The 20,217-nt window shown below is 35.3% G+C and overlaps 1 protein-coding gene across 1 annotated transcript in view; it reads right to left on the reverse strand.

Moving 5' to 3' along the window:
- PTPRQ (protein tyrosine phosphatase receptor type Q) overlaps positions 1-20,217 on the reverse strand; it is a 198,581-nt gene that overhangs the window by 169,545 nt on the left and 8,819 nt on the right. The window contains exons 6-10 of the mRNA XM_044226332.1: positions 19,123-19,322; positions 17,728-17,977; positions 15,979-16,107; positions 13,986-14,132; positions 7,682-7,854 (exon numbers count right to left, since the gene is read on the reverse strand). Coding sequence (XP_044082267.1) covers positions 7,682-7,854; positions 13,986-14,132; positions 15,979-16,107; positions 17,728-17,977; positions 19,123-19,322 — 899 coding nt within the window. The remainder of the gene's footprint in view (positions 1-7,681; positions 7,855-13,985; positions 14,133-15,978; positions 16,108-17,727; positions 17,978-19,122; positions 19,323-20,217) is intronic.

Here is a 20,217-nt window from a genome sequence, read left to right on the forward strand (position 1 = left end):
AAGAGTTGACCTAAATAATTTTGAATTTCTGAATTTCTCTCAAATTCTGGTAGTCTGGAAAGACTCTTCCTAACTGGGGCAATGATTTGAAACTTGATTTCACAACAACCCAGAATATTATTTGTTATCACCGAGAGGGCTGTGCCATGAGTATTTCCCACACTTCGCCTCTCTTAAAAAGATAGCAGATATTAAATTTTTCAAAGAATGAAAAATAATTATCTCAAGAGCAAAAATGATGGGAAAGAACTAGAACTGAAGAAAGTAACTAGGGGGTGCCTGGGTGGCTCAGTTGGTTAAACATCTGCCTTTGGCTGAGGTCATGATCCCAGGATACTAGGATCGAGCCCCACATTGGGCTACCTGCTCTGTGTGGAGTCTGCTTCTTCCTCTGCCTGCCACTCCCCCGGCTTGTGTTTGCTCGCTCTCTTGCTCTCTCTCTCTCTCTGTGCCAAATATAAAATCTTAAAAAAAAGAAAGAAAGAAAGAAAGAAAAAGTAGTTGGAAGTGGTAGAAATGGACATGAGAGAAACAGAAGGGAAAAGAAGCCCACTGCAACTCCTAAAGGTTTCAGACTAACTGAGTTAGTCCCAGGCTCTCAACCTCTGCACTACTGACATTCTGTGTTAGATAATGTTTTGTTGTGGGAAGTTTAGCAACATCCCTGGTCCCTACCCATGAGAAGCATCTCCTCAGTTGTGACAAAGAAAAACGTTTTCAAAGATTGCCAACTGCAGAGCAAAATCTCCCTTGGTTGAACACAATGGACTTAAGAAATGTCACAGTTCACCAACATGAAAGGCCTCTCATATGTTACCCAGGAATCTTTGGAATTTATGTGAAAGAATTACAAGTTCCTCAGAGTTAAATTCCTAATCCATCTGTATAAACCAACCTGATTCTACGTGTAATTACCTTCATTACAGCTAATGTGATTTTATTTCTAAAAAAAACTCCATTACATCTATCAATTTGGACTCACTGGAAGTCTACTGGGTTAAATTAATGAAACAGTTGACTTATTCTTAAGAAAGGCTTCTATATTTTATTATGAACTATAACATGATTTATGCTGTTATTAAACAGTGGTAAAAAAAAAAAGTCTGCAATTAGTGTATGTTTGGAAACCTAATGGATATTGTATCCTCCTGCATATTATTTGGGTGACAAATCCTTAAGGCTTAATTCTTTTTCTGTTCCTAATGGTCAATAAAGTAAACTTTATCACAAGCATTCCTAAGCTACCCTTGAGTCCTGTCAGCTTCATTCCATAGCAATTGGTCAAGCATTTAGCTGGCTTTCTTCTCATGTTCACCAATGACAAAGATTGAGATTCTTGTGAAATAAATCGGATGAAAAGATGTATCTGTATGAATCTCAGAAATTCATAACATTAGGCAGCAAGATGGTGTTTTAGGGGAGAAAATGCCCCAGGATTCTACCAGAAGAACAAGTATAGGATGAGATCTGAGTGAAAATTCAACTTAAGAGCAGTCCATGGAGAGATGATTTAAGGGTTTTACAGACTTTAGTCTCAGTGGACTAAGTCTTGCAAAGAAATTAATTTTATTCTTTGCATTGAAAGAAGTAAGAAACGAACATCAAGGTAGAAAATATTTCTTCTCGATACGGATCTAATCAAATTACATATGGAATATTGTGTTCAGATAATTAAGAGGCTCACTGACAAACTGGAAAATATACATAGGAGAGTAATCAATAATATGATGGATCCAGAAACCACAGCTGATGAGAAACTGAGGACATTAAGCCTTAGGGAAATGACCATCATTTTCAAATGATAAAAAATTACACTACTGTGTACTATTGTTACTACTACAAAGAATGACATTTAAAACTACTATGTGTCAAGGGACGCCTGGGTGGCTCAGTTGGTTGGACGACTGCCTTCGGCTCAGGGCGTGATCCTGGAGTCCCGGGATCGAGTCCCGCATCGGGCTCCCAGCTCCATGGGGAGTCTGCTTCGCTCTCTGACCTTCTCCTCGCTCGTGCTCTCTCTCACTGTCTCTCTCTCTCTCAAATAAATAAATGAATAAAAAATCTTTAAAAAAAAAAAACTACTATGTGTCAAATATAGTGCTAAGTACTTTCACTCATATATCACTTCATTATAGCCCAAAGAGGTATCAAGAGCTTAATTTTACAGTCATCTGTTCAAGTTCACAAAAATAGTCATAGCAGAAGTAGGACTGAAACAGATTTCTCTGGTTCCAAATTCCAAGCTCATACCATGTGAGTCTAGAGAAGAGAGAGGAAACAAACTGGTAAACATTAGAAGACAAATAGTTCAGTTCTGAACAATTAGAGAACAGAGTAGTTTCTTATTCATCTGTGTATTTCTTGGACCTAACAGAATGTTTGGAACTTTGTAGTTACTTAATAACCATGCCTGCGAGGTCACAAAGAAGAATATTTTAAAGTTCATAAATAGGAGCTGTTTTTATGGTAGTAGTTACTCTATTATCAGAGCTGATCAAATATTTTAGCAGAGTCTGGATTCCCAATCATTTATTAGGCATATTATACATACAATTCACATATAAATTTGGAAGGTGAAATAAAAGTCTTCAAATGTAGGTGCCTGGGTGGCTCTGTGGGCTAAGCCCCTGCTTTCAGCTCAGGTCATGATCTCAGGGTCCTGGGATCGAGCCCCGCATCGGGCTCTCGGCTTGGTAGGGAGCCTGCTGCCCCTTCTCTCTCTGCCTGCCTCTCTGCCTACTTGTGATCTCTCTTTCTCTCTGTCAAACAAATAAATAAAATCTTTAAAACAAAAGTCTTCAAATGCTGAGATTTAATTTTCTAATATATCTTTCAAGAATTTGTTTAAATATTGAAAATGAAATCTTATACATGTTTCAGCATACTCATATAATCCCTATTTATTAAGAAATGAACAAACCATAAAAGGTCACTGGAAAAAAAATTTTCAATAAGGATGACTCACTTTCTACCATGGAGTTAGATTTCTTAAATAGATATATACCTTCCCCATCTCTTCTCAATTTTTAGTTACTTTGCATTAGAGAGAAGTATAAATAATATCTTAAACCTGGAAGGATTATTCTAATAGATGTGTGAAATATGTAATAGTGAGCTGGGACAGTGTGGTGTACCCACTCTCATGTGACACCCCCCCCCCATTATTCCTACCTGCTGCTGTTCATGCATTTGTATAATTCCTATGGTTGTGTGGGAACTATGATTTGCATATAACCAATGAAACAAGGCAAAGGTGAGAGGATGTCATTCCTATGATTACATTGTACCAAACCGATTCCCCTTGCGGGCAGGATGAACTAAATGGCCACTTTGGGAAAATCCTCATGACCATCTTCCTGTGGGAGGCCTCTGTGAGCTGGGACTAAGGCTAGCATCCAGTCAAAAAGTTGAGGCCCTCAGTTTTCCAGTCAAAAGGATATTAAATCTGCTGATCAGTCTGGAAATGGCGTCTTCCCAGTCAAGCCACCAGACGAGAACACAGCACAGTCTCTGACCACAGCATTACAAGACCCTAAGCAGAGAATCCATCTAAGCTGTGTGGATTCCTGACTCACAGAAACTGTGACATAATAAATTAATATGAGTTGTCTTTTCTTAATAAAGATTTTATGTATTTATTTGACAGACAGAGATCACAAATAGGCAGAGAGACAGGCAGAGAGAGAGGAGGAAGCAGGATCCCTGCGGAGCAGAGAGCCTGATGTGGGGCTCGATCCCAGGACCCTGGGATCATGACCTGAGCCAAAAGCAGAGGCTTTAACCCACTGAGCCACCCAGGTGCCCCTAATATGAGCTGTCTTGAGCTTGTGGCAAATTGTTATACGACAGTGGAAAACTGATGCAGTCAGACAACAATAGTCCAGGCAAGAGACTATGCAATCCTGAGCTATGGTGGGGACCCAAGAATGAAATATAGATGTATGAATCACCCTTTGGAGGTAAAAATAGCTGGCTTAATCTTGAATGACTACTCAATGTTCAGTATAACCCAAGTCAGAGGTAACCCCATGGTTTTGAACTTTTACAACAGAAAGAGTACCAATGCCATAATCTGAAAAGAGAAGTATCAGGCATGTAAAAGCACCATAAAGGCCTTCTCAGTGCTCTGAAAATGACCTTCACGTCAGAGACCTCTGGTGTCCCCAGTCCAAAGAGTAAAGGAATTCTAAGCCTAGTTATTTGGTATGTAGGGTGCAAATTAGTCTCTTTCCAGACTTCATTCTTCGTAACTGAAACTATTAATTGTCTTTCTTCTTGTGTGTCCGGTGGAAACCTTCACAGGTCTCCATCGCCATCCCGGGATCTGTCAAGTCATCTGTTCCAAGCTGTATCCCATCTTTGTCTCCTCCTACTGGTCATTAACCAGACCATTATCCATAGAAGGATTTTTGTTTGTTTGTTTGTTTGTTTGTTTGTTTGATGAGGGAAAATGAGTTTAGATGAGATAAACCCTGACAGAATCTCTCTACAGATGGTTGCCACTAGGAATAGAGTACCAGAGAAAGACCAGAGTAGAAAGCAAGGCAAAGGGATTATTCAGGTAAGAAGCTGTGATTGAAACTGTATGATCATCAAAAGAGAGTGTAAGAAGAAGGCTGAAAACAGGACTGGCTGGAATACGTTTATAATGAAGGAGTTAGAAAATTATAGGAGAACTAGCTGTTTCATTTTATTTTTTACTATACAAGAGCAAAGTTTTGCAAAGTCACAGCATATGAAAGTGGAGGAAGCATGAGGCAGAAAATAATCAAAAGCTGGAGAGTAGGAGAGCAGAAAAATGGATTTTGGAGGAGACAATAAAGATGGGGACACTTAAAAATATGTAACCACCTTATTTGACACTTAGGTCACTGGTGACTTCTAACAAGATTTCACAGACTTAGATAATTCTTATGAAAGAGTGTGGAGGCCATACTTTGAGAAGTAGAAGAGCGAATGAAAAGTAAGAGCCCTTATCTGGTATCAAGGTCAAAATGAAGCATAATAAATGAATACACTACACCAGAGGTTTTAACTATTATTTCCCCTACTCCTCACCCTATAAGGTAGGTCTATAAGCCCTGCTTTAAAAATGAGGGTACCAAGGGGTGCCTGGGTGGCTCAGTGGTTTAGGCCTCTGCCTTCGGCTCAGGTCGTGATCTCAGGGTCCTGGGATCGAGCCCCACATCGGGCTCTCTGCTCAGCAGGGAGCCTGCTTCCCCCTTCTCTCTCTCTGCCTGCCTCTCTGCCTACTTGTGATCTCTCTCTATCAAATAAATAAATAAATAATCTATTAAAAAATCATTAAAAAAAAATGAGGGTACCAAGTCTCCAAAAGTTGACTTGTCTGAGGTTATAGAGCTAGTATAAGGCAGAGCCAAGGCTAGAACCAAAGTCCGTTTGGATTTAGAGCCTCTGCCATGTCTCTCTCCCCAAATCAACTTCCTGAAAGATAAACCCAAACATCAGTCACATGGGAAAACAGAAATATCAGTAATAGACCTGATATGATTAAAAAAAAAAAGATACCATCATAGAAACAAGGAGAAGTAATGTGTTCTTTTATTGAGAGAGGTCAAAGAAACTAATAATGTGTATCAATCAGAGCGAAAGTTTCAATGCCATGATTAATAATCCCAACAGTTCACAATTATTTAGCATAGCACTTATTACATACCACACACTGTTCTAAACTCTTTTGTACGCATTAACCCATTAAATCCTCATTAATACTTTTGTTATAGGGACTCTTACAATCTGTATCTTTGAGAAGAGAAAACTGAAGGTCAGAAAGGTCAGACCAACTTCCTAAGGTTAAACCATCCGTAATTGACAAAACCAAGGTTTAAACCCGAGCATTCTGCCTCCTGGAACCATGCTCTCAATCTCTCCACTGTAGAGCCCATTAAGTGACCAGGATCTAAACCCAGATTTATAGGACTCTAAAGCTCATGCTCTCTTCGGTGTATCATAGGGATTATAAGCCATATAGACAGAAGCAGAATCACAAAGAAGTCTTTCTAGAACATCTTAGTTTCAAGAGAAAAACAGGTGTATCTGACCATTCAACAGATGTCATTGACAGAAGTGGGAGATCTGTCACCTCGTCTCAAAACAGCTAACTATCTAATTTAAGACCGTCTCAGCCAGAGCAAAGGTTTAAGCTTTTGCTCTTTGCCTGAATTGTCCACTAGAGTATCAGAGAAAGCTTTAACACATCTTTTACACACAGAAAAGGAGTAAACATAGGATTGAATTTTAATCCTGTGCTAGAGATGTTGAATAATTGGGAGTCATAAATCTTGGGCAGCCAGAGTGCTTTGAGCAGACGGTAACATCAATTTTCAAGGGTGTACAAGAAGTGAATGAAAGTAGAGACTAGAAATAGAATAGACAATATGTATGGGGAAAAATAATAGCGCAGCTAGAAAATGCAGTGATTCTGGACCAAAACAGTAGAAATGAGTTGATGAACAGCCATCAGGTAGCTCCTGCAAGGCCTGTGATTGGATTCACTGGTCCTAAGTGCATTTATGTTTGTACCCATTCTTGGATGTGACTAGTGTGGAGGCTTACAGGGCTCTCACAGGTGAAGAGCTGGCTGGGTAAGGTGAATGAAGACAGGAAAGGGAAACCAGTGTGGCCCATATTTCTAACAAAAACAAAGGGAAAGGGGTGCCTGGGTGGCTCAGTGGGTTAGACCTCTGACTTTGGCTCAGGTCATGATCTCAAGATTCTGAGATCAAGCCCTGCATGGGGCGCTCCGCTCAGTGGGGAACCTGCTTCCCCCACCCCCCCCACCCCGCCTGCTTGTGATCTCTCTCTCTCTCTCTTTCAAATTAATAAATAAAACCTTTAAAACAAACAAACAAACAAACAAACGAAAAACCAAAGGGGAAAAAAATAAGACTTCCATTGTGAATAGAGGCAAACACATTGTCCTCTTACCGTTTATCCATGCATGGCTTAATCTCCATAATTTAGTAGGTTTTTTTTTTTTTAAGATTGATTTATTTATTTGAGAGAGAGAGTGTGAGTGAGCAGGTAGAGGGGCAGAGGGAGAGGAAGAGAGAGAACCTCAAGCAGACTCCCCTCACTGCAGGGAGTGGGACAGGAGACTACCCTCACAACTTTGAGATCATGATCTGAGCCTCACACTTAACCAACTGAGCCACCTAGATGCCATCTGCTTTCTTTAATCAAACATACTCTGCTTTTTTTTTTTTTTTTCCAACGAGATAGCTTTGAAAAAAATTAGCTCCCAAAGACCGAACAGGACAAGTCATTTGTCAACAACTACGAAATACTGTGCTTTTCCCTGGCAACTGTTACAAATTGCAAGCAGGCCTAAGAGGAGTGTTTAAATCATAACAGGAGTTTCTAAACAATTCATTAACTGAATTACCATAATAATATTCACTTATGGAAGCACCTTTAGTCCCGCTTAATTGCTCAATGAACATTTTTATATGCTGAAAAAGAATAATAGCATTTAACTAATAATATATGTTCTAAAATGAAATATGACCTAGTTGGGTGAACTTTATAGCCCCAATTTACTTCATTTTGTACCATGATGCTTGTCATACATTTTATGTTTGAATGTTGGAAAGTCTTCCAAATTATCAGGGCCAAAACCAAGGAGAAAGGGCTCACCAAGATGTGAAATGAAAGTGAATACCTCATCTTTTCCTGTGAGCAAAGTATTTTCCAGAATGACTCCTGTCTCTGAAACCAGAACTTTGACTCGGTATTGGTTAATGATTCCATTTGGTTGTCGTGGTTTCTTCCAAGTAATTCTTATTTGTGTGGCTTCTACTTCTGCAAGTTGTAAATCAAATACTGCACCTGGAACTAAAAAAAAAAAAGAATAAGGAGAGATGAGTTTAACAGTATATTTTTAAATCTTAAAAATTCCCTAAATTCTTAGCGCAACATTTAAGATTTGCAAGGAAGTCCATTAGAAAATAGACTACGACAATTTATTATTTATTAACAAAATGTATAAGACTCATTAAATAAATAGGTAAAGTTAAATTTCTACATATTGTTCTCAAAAATGTAAATAAGAAATAGGATAACATAGAGTAATTTCCTCAAATCAGAATGTCATAATATTTGTTTGAAACAAATTCATTAATCAAAATAACTTCCCAGAAAAAGCTGTTTAGGGATGATTAATGCCCACCAGAAACCCTGAAAGCTTTATAAAATTATAACAACATATCAAAAAATAATATCCAGAAGACTTTGCCTGAAATGAAATGTAGTTGGTAAATTCAACTAGGTTATCTTTCAACTTATTACATGACATTGCTTGAAGAGTTGATTGATTTCGGTCTGCTGATTTTACAAATGAATTATGTGAGTCTCTAATTTCAGGTACTCTTACTTTTTTCAGTAACAAAGAGAAACAGAAACAAACTAACCACTGGCTTACAATAAAGCACCAAGTATTTACGTAAATTGTAGTTAGAAAGTGACCATGAGTGACATCCAGTAACCCTCCCAGTACCAAAGGAGTAATAATGAATCAAGGATAAACATGCCCTGGGCTTTTGTCTACTTTATGTTTATAGGTAGTGTGATTATGAATAGCCATTTAACCCCTCCCCTAAGTTTGCTAACCTATAAAATGGGTAAAATTATACTGTTCTTATTACTATGGAAGGTTACCATAAGAAACCTTGAATGAAAGGCTCTAGAAAGAAAATAATATAACTTCTTATGATCAAGATGTAGTAAAACATCAAATTCATTTCCCTAAGCTATTTCACATTAGGATAGTTTTAGCAAATATCATTTAGAACAGAAGTACTTTAGGGATATAATATAAATAGAGAATGACCCTTTTCCCTTCTAAGATAACAGAAAGGAATTGAAAATCAGTTTCACAACTCTTGTAAACATTTACAAGATTTAAAATTAATGAATTTAAATTGATTTAAAATTAAATTAAATTAATGAATTTAAATTGATTTAAAATTAATGAATATAATTATGCTTACCTCAACCATATAGGAAACTGTAGGGATTTTTCATTCCACAGATTTGAGTTTTTTTGTCTGTCTATGAAGTAGCCATTTAAAAAGCCCCCTAGATAGTGTAACAATATAAGTATTTCTAAATCTTTCTAAATAGTTAATGGCTAGATGAATGAATGAGTAATTCTTGCCTAAGATTTTCATTACTACTGCAGCCAATATTTTTGTGTCCAGCACATAACTAGGATATAAACATGCTCATAACTAGGATATAAACATGAAAGTACCACTGTAATTTGCTAATTCTTTAAATCTCCTTTTCTAAAAACATTTCCGTATTTCTTTTTTTTTTTAAGATTTTTATTTATTTATTTGACAGACAGAGATCATAAGCACTCAGAGAGGCAGGCAGAGAGAGAGGGGAGGAAGCAGGCTCCCCGCTGAGCAGAGAGCCCGATGTGAGGCTCGATCCCAGGACCCTGAGATCATGACCCAAGCCGAAAGCAGAGGCTTAACCCCCTGAGCCACCCTGAGCCACCGAGGTGCCCCCCGTATTTCTTTATATAGAAGGATAACTCTTTAGATTGATCTCTCCCCACAGAACTTCTGATCTGAAGGAAAAATGGTTTGACATTTGAAGGATGGAGGAAGAGTTCTAGACTAGGACCCCATAATCACAGATTCACTCCATCATCCTGCAGACTGAGCCCTCATCTTTTAATCATTGTTCTAGGTTCTTGAGGATCAAGCAAGAAATAAGATAGATAAAAATTTTTGCACAGACACCTCTTGTATAAGTATATACAAAATAAATATTGTTCCTAACATATATGGTCCTTATGTTTCTTTCATCATATTTACCAACATTTTTCCAAAAGCAGAGCAACTTTCCAATCGACTGTGTACTATGAAAATAATACAGCCACTTAAAAAGCAAAGCTCCCATTCCACCTTTCTTCTACATTTTATTTTAGAGTTGCTATGTAGACAAAGCCTTGGCCAGTATTGTATCATGGAAGAGATCTGGCATTTTTCCATTTAATTTGATCTTGTGTAGAACTTCAACTGAAGAAACAAATTTAATGACTACACTGATCAGATTAAGAGGTAAGGAAACCCTGCCTACCAAAAAAATAAGTAAAGTGTCACTTCCATTTGATGTAACACATTAATCTATTGAATACCAGAAACTACCCAGTACAGCAAAACAAAAAAAAAGTACGAGTGTGTGTGTGTGTGTGTGTGTGTGTGTGTGAATTTACTATCCCTTATTTAATCAAAGAGAGGAAATCTTCTAATTTATAAGATATTTTTCAAAATAACTAAGTATTGCTCTATGACACTAATGCCTTAAATTATAGTTCAAGTAAAGATTAAATTGTTGTATATTACCCTAAAAATGTACCCCTGTGTAAGAGTGATTGTAAAGCTATCTCTCTCTCTCTCTCTTTCTTTTTCAATGAAAGAAGAAAAAGCTTGGGGGGCAAAGGAAATGACTCCATTTGTCCTTGTCCTTGTCCAAAGAAGGATATTTGATCTGTTACAGCAAAAATTATCATTAGGAAACCAGAGAAGTATGGATTAAATCAGATTCTTTTAATATTGATACCAAATTAACTAAAGAAAATAAAAAACACAAGGCAATTATTCATGGTTCAGCATCGATTCTGAGGTGTAGTCTACAGGGATTTCCTGAGAATCATTCTCAAGTCAATACACTTATAAATTTTATTAATAAATGAGAAACAGAACAGACATATAAAGGATAAATAATGTTCCAAATGAGTTTAAGCTTTCAAATGAAAAAGGGTTAGAAAAAAATAAAATGGAGACGCTGGCACAGGGGAAAGAAAATATATTAAAATAAATTTTGCCATTATGTAGGATGCCTGGGTGGCTCAGTTGGTTGAGCATCTGACTCTTGGTTTCAGCTCAGGTCATGAACTCAGGGCAATGATCTTAGGGTTATGAGATGGAGAGCCCTGTGTCAGGCTCTGTGCTCAGTAGGGAGTCTGCTTAAGGTTCTCTCCCTCTGCCCCTCCCCTGGCTCTTTCTCTCTAAAATAAATCAGTCTTTTAAAACATAAATTAAATGTTGCTATTGTCTAGCAAATAGACTAATTTATTAAATTTTAATTAAATTAAACTAATTTTGGAAAAAAATCTATTGACAAAAGTCATTGAGAACCCTGAAAATTTGAGACTTTCTCTGATTTCCCTAATAATGATTATACTATTTGCAGAAAGGAACAAGTTGAAGGACAAAAATCTTCACTTTCATAGTCTATTTATGGAAGAATAAATATAGATTTCAATACTCTATTTGCTTTTAAGAAACAATGTTAACCTTCTTATGAGATTTTGATACTAGTGACAGAAAAGTTATTAGGTGATATTGAAGCAACAAAGTTTTACCTAAGATTTGTTTAACCATCCCAAACAAATAATAAGAAAATGCTGATGTCTATGTTGTATACAATAGCACTGTCTCATTTTGGGATAGGCAACTCCATGACACTTTGTAACATCAGAAATTATTAAACTATCTTTGTTTTCCAAAACCATCTCTTCCTCATACTTATGTAGAAATCTGCTCAGTAAAAGATTAATGTATATATAGGAATCTTATGAAATGTACAAGAGTACTATCATGACATGATGTTGACTTTCATTGATGATCAAAGTAGGCTATGGACTATAACATTCTCAGTGTTAATTAAATCAGCCCCATATTACTATAATGGCATATGCAATTGTCTATAAGAGAAATTCAACATAAATATATAAATATATATATAGTTATATATATAAATATATAAATTCAACATAAATATAAAAATTCAACATTTTTTCCATGACTATCTGGAGATTTCTTAATCTGGTTGTTTTTAAAAACATTAATTTAAAAATTGGTCCTAGTATATTTTTAAATAGAGAGTCTACTTTTAAATACGGAGAAGAAAATAAATTGGGTAACCTTAATTAGAATACAAAGAACCCAGCTGTATTAATAAATGAAAAAGAAAACAGTCTAAAATTAAGATATCAATTATAACTGAAAGTATATAGTTCTAGTGAGTTATTAGATTGTTCTCATATAGTTTAAAGATTCCCTTATTGCAAAGTTTTAATTAGTAGGACTAGGACTAATTAGTGTTGTCAGAAGTTGAAAGCTACATTTATTGCATCTGCCACAGCATTTCACTGAAGCCCTTCCTAAGTCTGAACTATCCCAAGAGAACTCTATGGAGGAAGGCTAGCATGCGGAGATAAGAACCATGCCACTGCTGCCCTTAGTGGAGTCCACCTGCTGCCAGTGGAACCCCCTGAAGGCCACCTGGACATGGTCAGGAGGGTAGTTAAGATAAAACTCAGGATAAATTGTTTATTACATAGGGCAAACAAAGTCGTTAGTTCAAAATAATTTTGTGTCAAAAATAAGCCGTGTGAAAAATATAGAATATTTTAAATTTTTATTTATTGTTTTGTGAATAAAAAAAGATGCAAAATTAAAGAAAGAGGGATGAACTCTTTTAATGATGTCCAAAATCAACAGCATGAGAGCATATGTGGCAATATATTACCTATTTCCCTATTTTTGCCAAATGCTATAGGCCAAAAATAAGGACAAAAAAAAAAATTACCTTAAATTACTAATTCAACTTAGGAGTGCCAAAACTGGCTTGATTTGAAGGAAGACAAAAATTCTGAATTTATTTAACTGTATGACTTAAGAATAAAAATTAGTTGGCCAATTAAGTGGTTTGAGAAAATGCTATTAAAATCAGGACTCTAGACTAATGAGGGCCAGGTCACTTTGCCATTTTTGGTAGACATTCGTAAAGTTGTCTAGCTTTCTAAGAAATGCTTAAGAGCAGTTATTAGGTGAAGGGGAGATTTAAGGTGTAATGGAAAGAAGTACAAAGGTAAGACTTCTGACAGAAACACAATGGGAAAATTTTAGTAACAAAGAAATGAAAACATTTTGCTTGTAAGTATACATATCCTTCTTAATCTGTGTATTGAAACCATATACACATAAGCATTTTCATTTGATATAAAACATAATGTTTACATTCTTTCAACAGCAAAATATTAATAATGGTTAATTGTTCTTTGAAGGGATGTACAAAATTCCCTAATAGTTGCTGCCCTCTAATGGTCAGATACTTGAGTGATTTATCTCTCAGTCTTGATGAACATAATAAGCCCAATCTTTAGTTATATGTGCATATGTGCACTTGCACACATGTGTGTATTTAATTTACAAGTTCTTGTATGTTATCTATCACAAAAAATCTGGAAATTTTTCCAGTGTTAGTGTGCTTGTAATAAAATTGTGATGTTCTCAAATAATTGCAATCCGTAAGTAAAAATGAAGACATTTTAGCAAGTTTGATGTGGGCCAGGAAAATAAGTTGTGAGACAATGCAGGAACATTTTTTAAGCACCTAAAACTGTGATATTTAATACATGCTAACAAAAACTTTCTTTAGGAAAGCTACTTTTGTATTATTTCAGGATGTGCTAGTAAACTTGTATTATGCATCCTCTAGGAATCCTCACTTGCTTAATATATCCTTTTGTTTACAAACATATTTTGTTAGAGGCATTGGGGATATATGGATTCTCCTAAACATCATTCTATGAGAAACATCTATTCTACATTGAATAATGTGAGTCAAACAATGTTAAATGTGTTTGTTTTTTTCCTCGGACCTCTTGAGGTTTTGCCAGTCTTCACTATGAGTCTCAAACACACTGACACTACAGGTAGTACTTCCTAACCTTACTTAATCTCCAGATCCTCTATGAAGCATGGTGTGGGTTTAATGTTCTGAGGAACACATGTTTGGAATGCATAGGTAGTTATCTGGTAAGGAAACAGCACGAAATAAGTAAATATAAACCAAATAGCTTCTAATACAATGTTTAACCAATGCAGTAAAATCTACAAACAGAGTAAAATATCTTATGAGCACACTGAAAAAGATGTTTTTACCTTCTGGAGGAGTGAATACTGAAATATTTGTTTTGGGTCCAATTCCTGCACTGGTCTCAGCGGCAACATATACATCATACACCGTAAATGGTGTTAGGTTAGTGAAGGCAAATTTAAGGTCTTTCGTGCTATTATCCAAAATTCGACCTGCAAAAAACAAAAGATGCTGTGAATTATTTTCTCACTAGGCACATAATCATTTTCACATTTCAGTAGAGAACCAAGAATAGCAATTAACGTTTGTTATTACAATTTTAATACAGTATAATTACAATTATTTCAAGTTTCAAACATTTAGCTTAGTGGTACATTGATATCAGGTTAATTAAAACAATGGAAAGAACGTGAAAATCTCCTGGTAGTCAGAATAACATTAAATCATAAAGCCCTATCCAATTACCATGTTACTTTTTGACATTTTTAAAAAGAAAACATTAGATTTTGCTAATATTAAAATAATGACAGTATTTTATACATAAATTTAGTTAATTAAGATACTAAACATTCTCATTATCTTCTATAAAAAGACATTTTTAGAAAATACTTGTAGTTCTGCTTCTGAGCAAAACTCCTTCTTAATAGCCCATCATCAAAATTCTTTTAATCCTCAAATTTACCTCTGAATAATTCTTTCATTTCTTGCTGTAGCTGAAACCTGGCTCTCCCCTAAGAACATGGCTTCTGTTCCCCGAATGGTCTAATTTATCTCATGGTCACCAAGTGATGAGGCCTTCAGGTGTGGCATGTGTTTCCCCAGCACCTCAGGGTCTAGTCTTAGACCAGCCCACCTCCCTCCTTAGAAAAGCTCACAGCTTTCAATCTCATGTCATGGATGGTCTCCACCAGCCCTCCTTGTTGCTGTGATAGATCTAGGTCTAGGGTCATTCACCTTCATTCTGGATGGTTTAGTGCCTGCTTCAATGTCACTGTCTTTAGTGCTAATTTGTGGTGATTTCAGGATTCCCTAGACTTGGTCCTTAAAACACTCTCTGCTCTCCTCAAATAATCTGATCTACCACCCTATCTCATCCACTCCCATAGACATCACTACTGCCAGTAACTGTGAATCTTCCATGATCCCAATTTCTTGCAACTCTCTCTGACTTATTCTAGAACCCCAAAGCAACAATTCTTTAACTTCATTGGGACCTCCAATCCATTGATCGTATGAACTATTTTATTTTATTCTGCTTGGTTTGGTCCCTTACCACTTGGTTTCCACTATTATCCAACCTCAATGGCACTGTCAATTAATCACTACCTTTGCATAAGCCTTCCATTCCCTTGCCCTCTTCTTGTTGAAAGGAGCTGGAGAAAAACACAGATCCACTCTGATTGATATCACTTTATTCACTACCACACCCCAAAGGAGCCCTAAATTTTGCCTAGACCCCTATTCAACTTCTGTGACCCAATCACTCTCTACTCTTCTGGTTGATTTCTTTGGTAGAACTATTTTAGGAAAGAATTTTAGAGTTTACTTAGTTGACTTCCAGCAATAATATCTGAACCCCTCAAAATACCTGATAAGGGAACATCCAGATCCTGCTTGTTCAAAAAGATGAACTTGCGACATTATAAAGATGCCTGTATTATTTTTAGAGAGGTCTATTTATTAGAAACAGAGATTTGAACTAACTGAAGTCCATTGTTCTTCATAAACATATTTGCAATTAAGTAAGTCAAGGTCCTCCTATTCAAACATTTGAAGACATATATGTCCTCTAACACTTCTTAGGAGTTATCTCATTCTCTTAGCTTCTCCTCATGAAATATGAAACATGAACAATGTTTTGCCATCCATATACTTATTTATGATTTTAAATAAAAAGTTCAAGAGCCTCACCTCCCTTGTTGCTTTTCTATTATTTGCTTCAATTGTAAGATCTTATATAAAAAAAGATCATGTTACTTTTAAGAACTTTGAAAATATTAATGTGTTTTGTATAATTCTTACTCCAAAAGGTAAACACAAAACTGGTTTGAGACTTACCTGATGGTCCATATAATTCAACTCTGTAACTAAATTTCCCTGTTACTACACTAGGTGGGTCCCATGAAATTGAAAAGGACTTCCCTGTAATGTTGCCTGTTACACAGTTTTGTGGTGGTCCTTCAGGCACTAAAATGGTTATAGAAAAACATGAATAAATAATATATACTTAAAATAAATGAACATTTTATTAAATATACACAGCAAAACACAAAATCTGAAAGAAAAGAAAATATCACACTATGAGCAAAGGGTTTTTTAACTTTAGAAAAAGGAAAAATGAATAAATTGAAGAATTTAAATAAGGCATGCTGGATCATAAGATGAACTACTTATTTGCAACAGTTACTACTTCAATTTAATGTTGTATATGACTGCACAGGCTATTTCATTCTCATTCTAATATTGTTCTTGTATAGTTATATTGTCCTGATACACACCTATATATTGAATTAAACCAGCCCTCGGCATCTGACTTGAAAAACACCCTCCCCCTGGTGGACACAGGTAGAAGGGTCAGGGAATTAACTGTCTCCACATTACCTTATTGGCAAAGATCTTCACTTTATGTATCAATATTTGTATTTGTTTCTGAGAGGAAATTTATAACCTACAGTTAGAAGATTCTAATGTAACATTGGCATCATATAAAAAATAATGACATTTTTAAATAGTCTATTTTTCACAGATGTAGTCCCACATTTTACTTTCTTTTGATTGCAATGAAACATTCCAAATATTTTTCTCAAGCCAAAGTTCTTGTCTACCAAATTTCACTTTGTGTTATCCTTAAGAAATTATTTTTTAACTGTATAAGTAGTATAGAAGGAGAAAATGGTATGATTCAAAGATGACTATTTAAATCAAGAAAAAACTTCAAATGATGTGATGAAATGATAAAAGCGGACAGCTATGTCATCAGAAAAAAAAATACTGTGCTTTAGGGAAATTACCCTACCAGTAATAATTTCCAGTAACCTCAAAAATTACCAATCACAATGGAATGTCTCATACTATATATTTAATATGCCATTGTGTCAGTAACTACATAAATTTACATATATAATACTGTAATCCCATAATTAATATATAAACACCCATAGCTAGAAATTGTGTGCACTCTTCAAGTTTCATAATAAATACAAATTACACTCATTGAATCCTACCACCACCACCATAAGGGAGGTACTATTGCTGTCTCCATTTTTCACATAGGGAAACTTGGTGCAAAGAGAAGATAAGTAGGTATATTTTTAAGTACTATTTTTGTCTTATACTGAAATATGAATCACATGATATTTCTTCTACTATAGGTATAACTTCCACTTTTGGTTGTAACAGTATCAGTGAGAGGAGGGTATAGATGATTATTGGAGAAGGAGAAGGACAGAGATGATTTTGAAAATTGCTCAGATCAAAGATAAATTAAAGCTGATTGTAGGATCATGGTTATTAAGCTCAAGAATCCATTCTTCCAAATGTCCTTTCTCTTTTTAGATGCTTATGTTAGTATTGTAAAAGAGTACCATTTAGATCATGGGCATACCATCTGAAGCATCTTTAATTTAAAGATGCTTTAAAAAATTAAAGATGCTTCAGATGGTATGCCCATGATCTGTTATTGGGGGGAAAAGTTATTGGAAGGGAAAGAAGGTTTTAACAGAAAGATCTATATAGAAAAAATGAAAGATTATTATATAATTAATTTAATTCTTTTTTTTCCTACATACACAAAAAATGAAACCATACCTGATTCTGGTGTTCTGACGATTGTACTATCAATATAACCTGCTTCAGTTGTAACAGCAGAAACTTCAAAAAGATACGTTGTATAAGGTCTCAAATGTGTCACTACAAAACTGATAGGCTCTTTCCACACAGAGCTTATTTTACTCCTAGCCAACGTGCTTGATGAGTATGTGGTACGTGATGGGGACGTAACTCTAGCAAGGGTTGGAGAAGGGCTGGTTGTACTCCACAAAAAAGATTCATTATTCTCCTAGTAAATAAAATAAACAGCAATAGAAAAATAATGTGGTATCTCTTAATGAATATGAGCAGTGTAATTTATTTCTTTTCTTTATAGCATAAATATTCTTAAATTTATGTTTATGTATATGATTCATTAAGATTTTAATAGATATAGATTGTTATCTATTCCAAGTTATGGACCAATTTGCTAGAGCTTAATTATACCCATTTATGTCTACAGTTTTAGAAGAGAATATATTTACTGCATTCTTTATACCTTCATATTTCTTATGAATAGGATTTCAAAAGACTTAGCAACAGCAAAATCATTAGTAAGAATTTTTGAAATTCATGTTAGAAGTTCAAGAACCAAAGAGATAGTCTCCCTTTTGTGAAATTTCAAGCATACATCACTTTATCACTGGTACTATCATTTTTTCCTCAAAAATACTTAAATGATAAAGCCAATAACATAAATGTTGTAAATGTATATATATGGGCATATATGTATATGTGTGTATTAGAAATACAGCCTAATTTTAAAAAGAAGGTTTTAAGACTTCTATAACTTACAGTATTTAAAACAAAAGTAATTTTGTTTGTTTTCCCATGAATAATATCCCAAAGATCATCTAGATTACTTTTGGAAAAATTATGGTACTTCCAGGGATTTCCCATAAATGACTAGAGTCATTTAACAAATTCTTCACCAAATATATGCACAACAAAAACAATCTACTTCCATGAACATAATTTTGACTGTTACCTTCTCTACCCCTCCTGTCACATGGAAATATTTTTTTTTTCAGTGATATCCTTTACTTTCCTATTTCAGGTCATTTTAAAAATCCTCCACCCAAAATACTCCTCCCACAATCTCCCCTGTCCTTACACCAAGGCAATTCCAAGGCCCATTAACAAATGCTACTCCTTTCATGATGTCTCTTCAGAGCTTCCTGTAAGATTTTTATATCTCTTGAATTCTCAAACCCCTCTCTTACACTACCTTGAATACAGTCAGTTGCGTCTAACATGATACTATAACTGAACACTATAAGGAATCAAACAGCTAATAACCATTGTGGTTTAAAAAGTTTCCAGATACTAGAAACTTCAGGTGATAGGCTCACACCTAAAATTTTTGAGACACAGAAAGTGTTCCATGATACTTACATTACATTCTGGCAATTTCCCAGTTAAAATGTCTTCCACTCTGATGGAGACATCTTTTACTACTATCCCACTTCTGGCATGTTTCACACTAATCTTGAAGCTTGTAATTTTGCCATTTGGTTGCCGAGGTAAATACCAAATCAGGTTTACTGCAGAATAGTTAAAAGCCTCAACTGTGAGATTCACCACTTTTCCTGGAGCTGGGTAAGTAACAGAGATTGAAGGAAAAGAAAAAACACTGTTATAAAATTTAGACTGGCATTTATATAATGTTGAGATGTTATATTTCTCAAGTTATATAAAATTAAATATACCCTGTTAGAAAAAACCTACTCTCTCTCTCTCAAATAAATAATAAAATATTTAAAAATAAAATAAATTTAAGATGTACAAGATGTGAATTTTATATATTTCCATACTGTGCTATGACGGCCATTGTAGTGATATTTAGTACTTCTATGATATTACATAATTATAAAATCACCTTATGTAACTATAATATCACACTGTTATCTACATTCATTATACTGTGCATCAGATCTCTATGCTTATTTATTATTAGAGGCAAGTTTGTACCCATAAACAACATCGGTTTTACACTCCCACCCCATCCTCTGGTGACCACCATTTTACTCGATTCATGAATCCCAATCGCCCTTTTAAATTTCTTATTTGTGTAAACTATACATAACGCTTCTAAGTATGCCTGTATACACAGACATACACACACAAATTAAATATATTCATCCAAAAAAACAAATACAATTTGTTTTCAAAACATTTTCAAACGAGCTTCAATAATAGTCACAGGGAAGTACTTGAGTATAGATAAACTTGAATTTGTAACATAATCAAAAATTTATTAAATACATGATTTTGAAATATTTGAAAAGTGACCAAAAATATTAAATACATAGAAAGTTATTAAATATGTTGGGGCACCTGGGTGGCTCAGTCAGTTAGTTAAAGCATCTGACATCAGCTCAGATCATGATCCCAGGGTCCTGGGATCAGATTGAGCCCTGCTCCTGGAATTGAGCCCCCGCTTGCGACCCCTGTTGGGCTCCCTGCTCGGCGGGGGAGTCTGCTTCTTTT

Source organism: Neovison vison, chromosome 12, assembly GCF_020171115.1.
Source record: "Neovison vison isolate M4711 chromosome 12, ASM_NN_V1, whole genome shotgun sequence".
In the NCBI taxonomy this organism is placed as follows: domain Eukaryota; kingdom Metazoa; phylum Chordata; class Mammalia; order Carnivora; family Mustelidae; genus Neogale; species Neogale vison.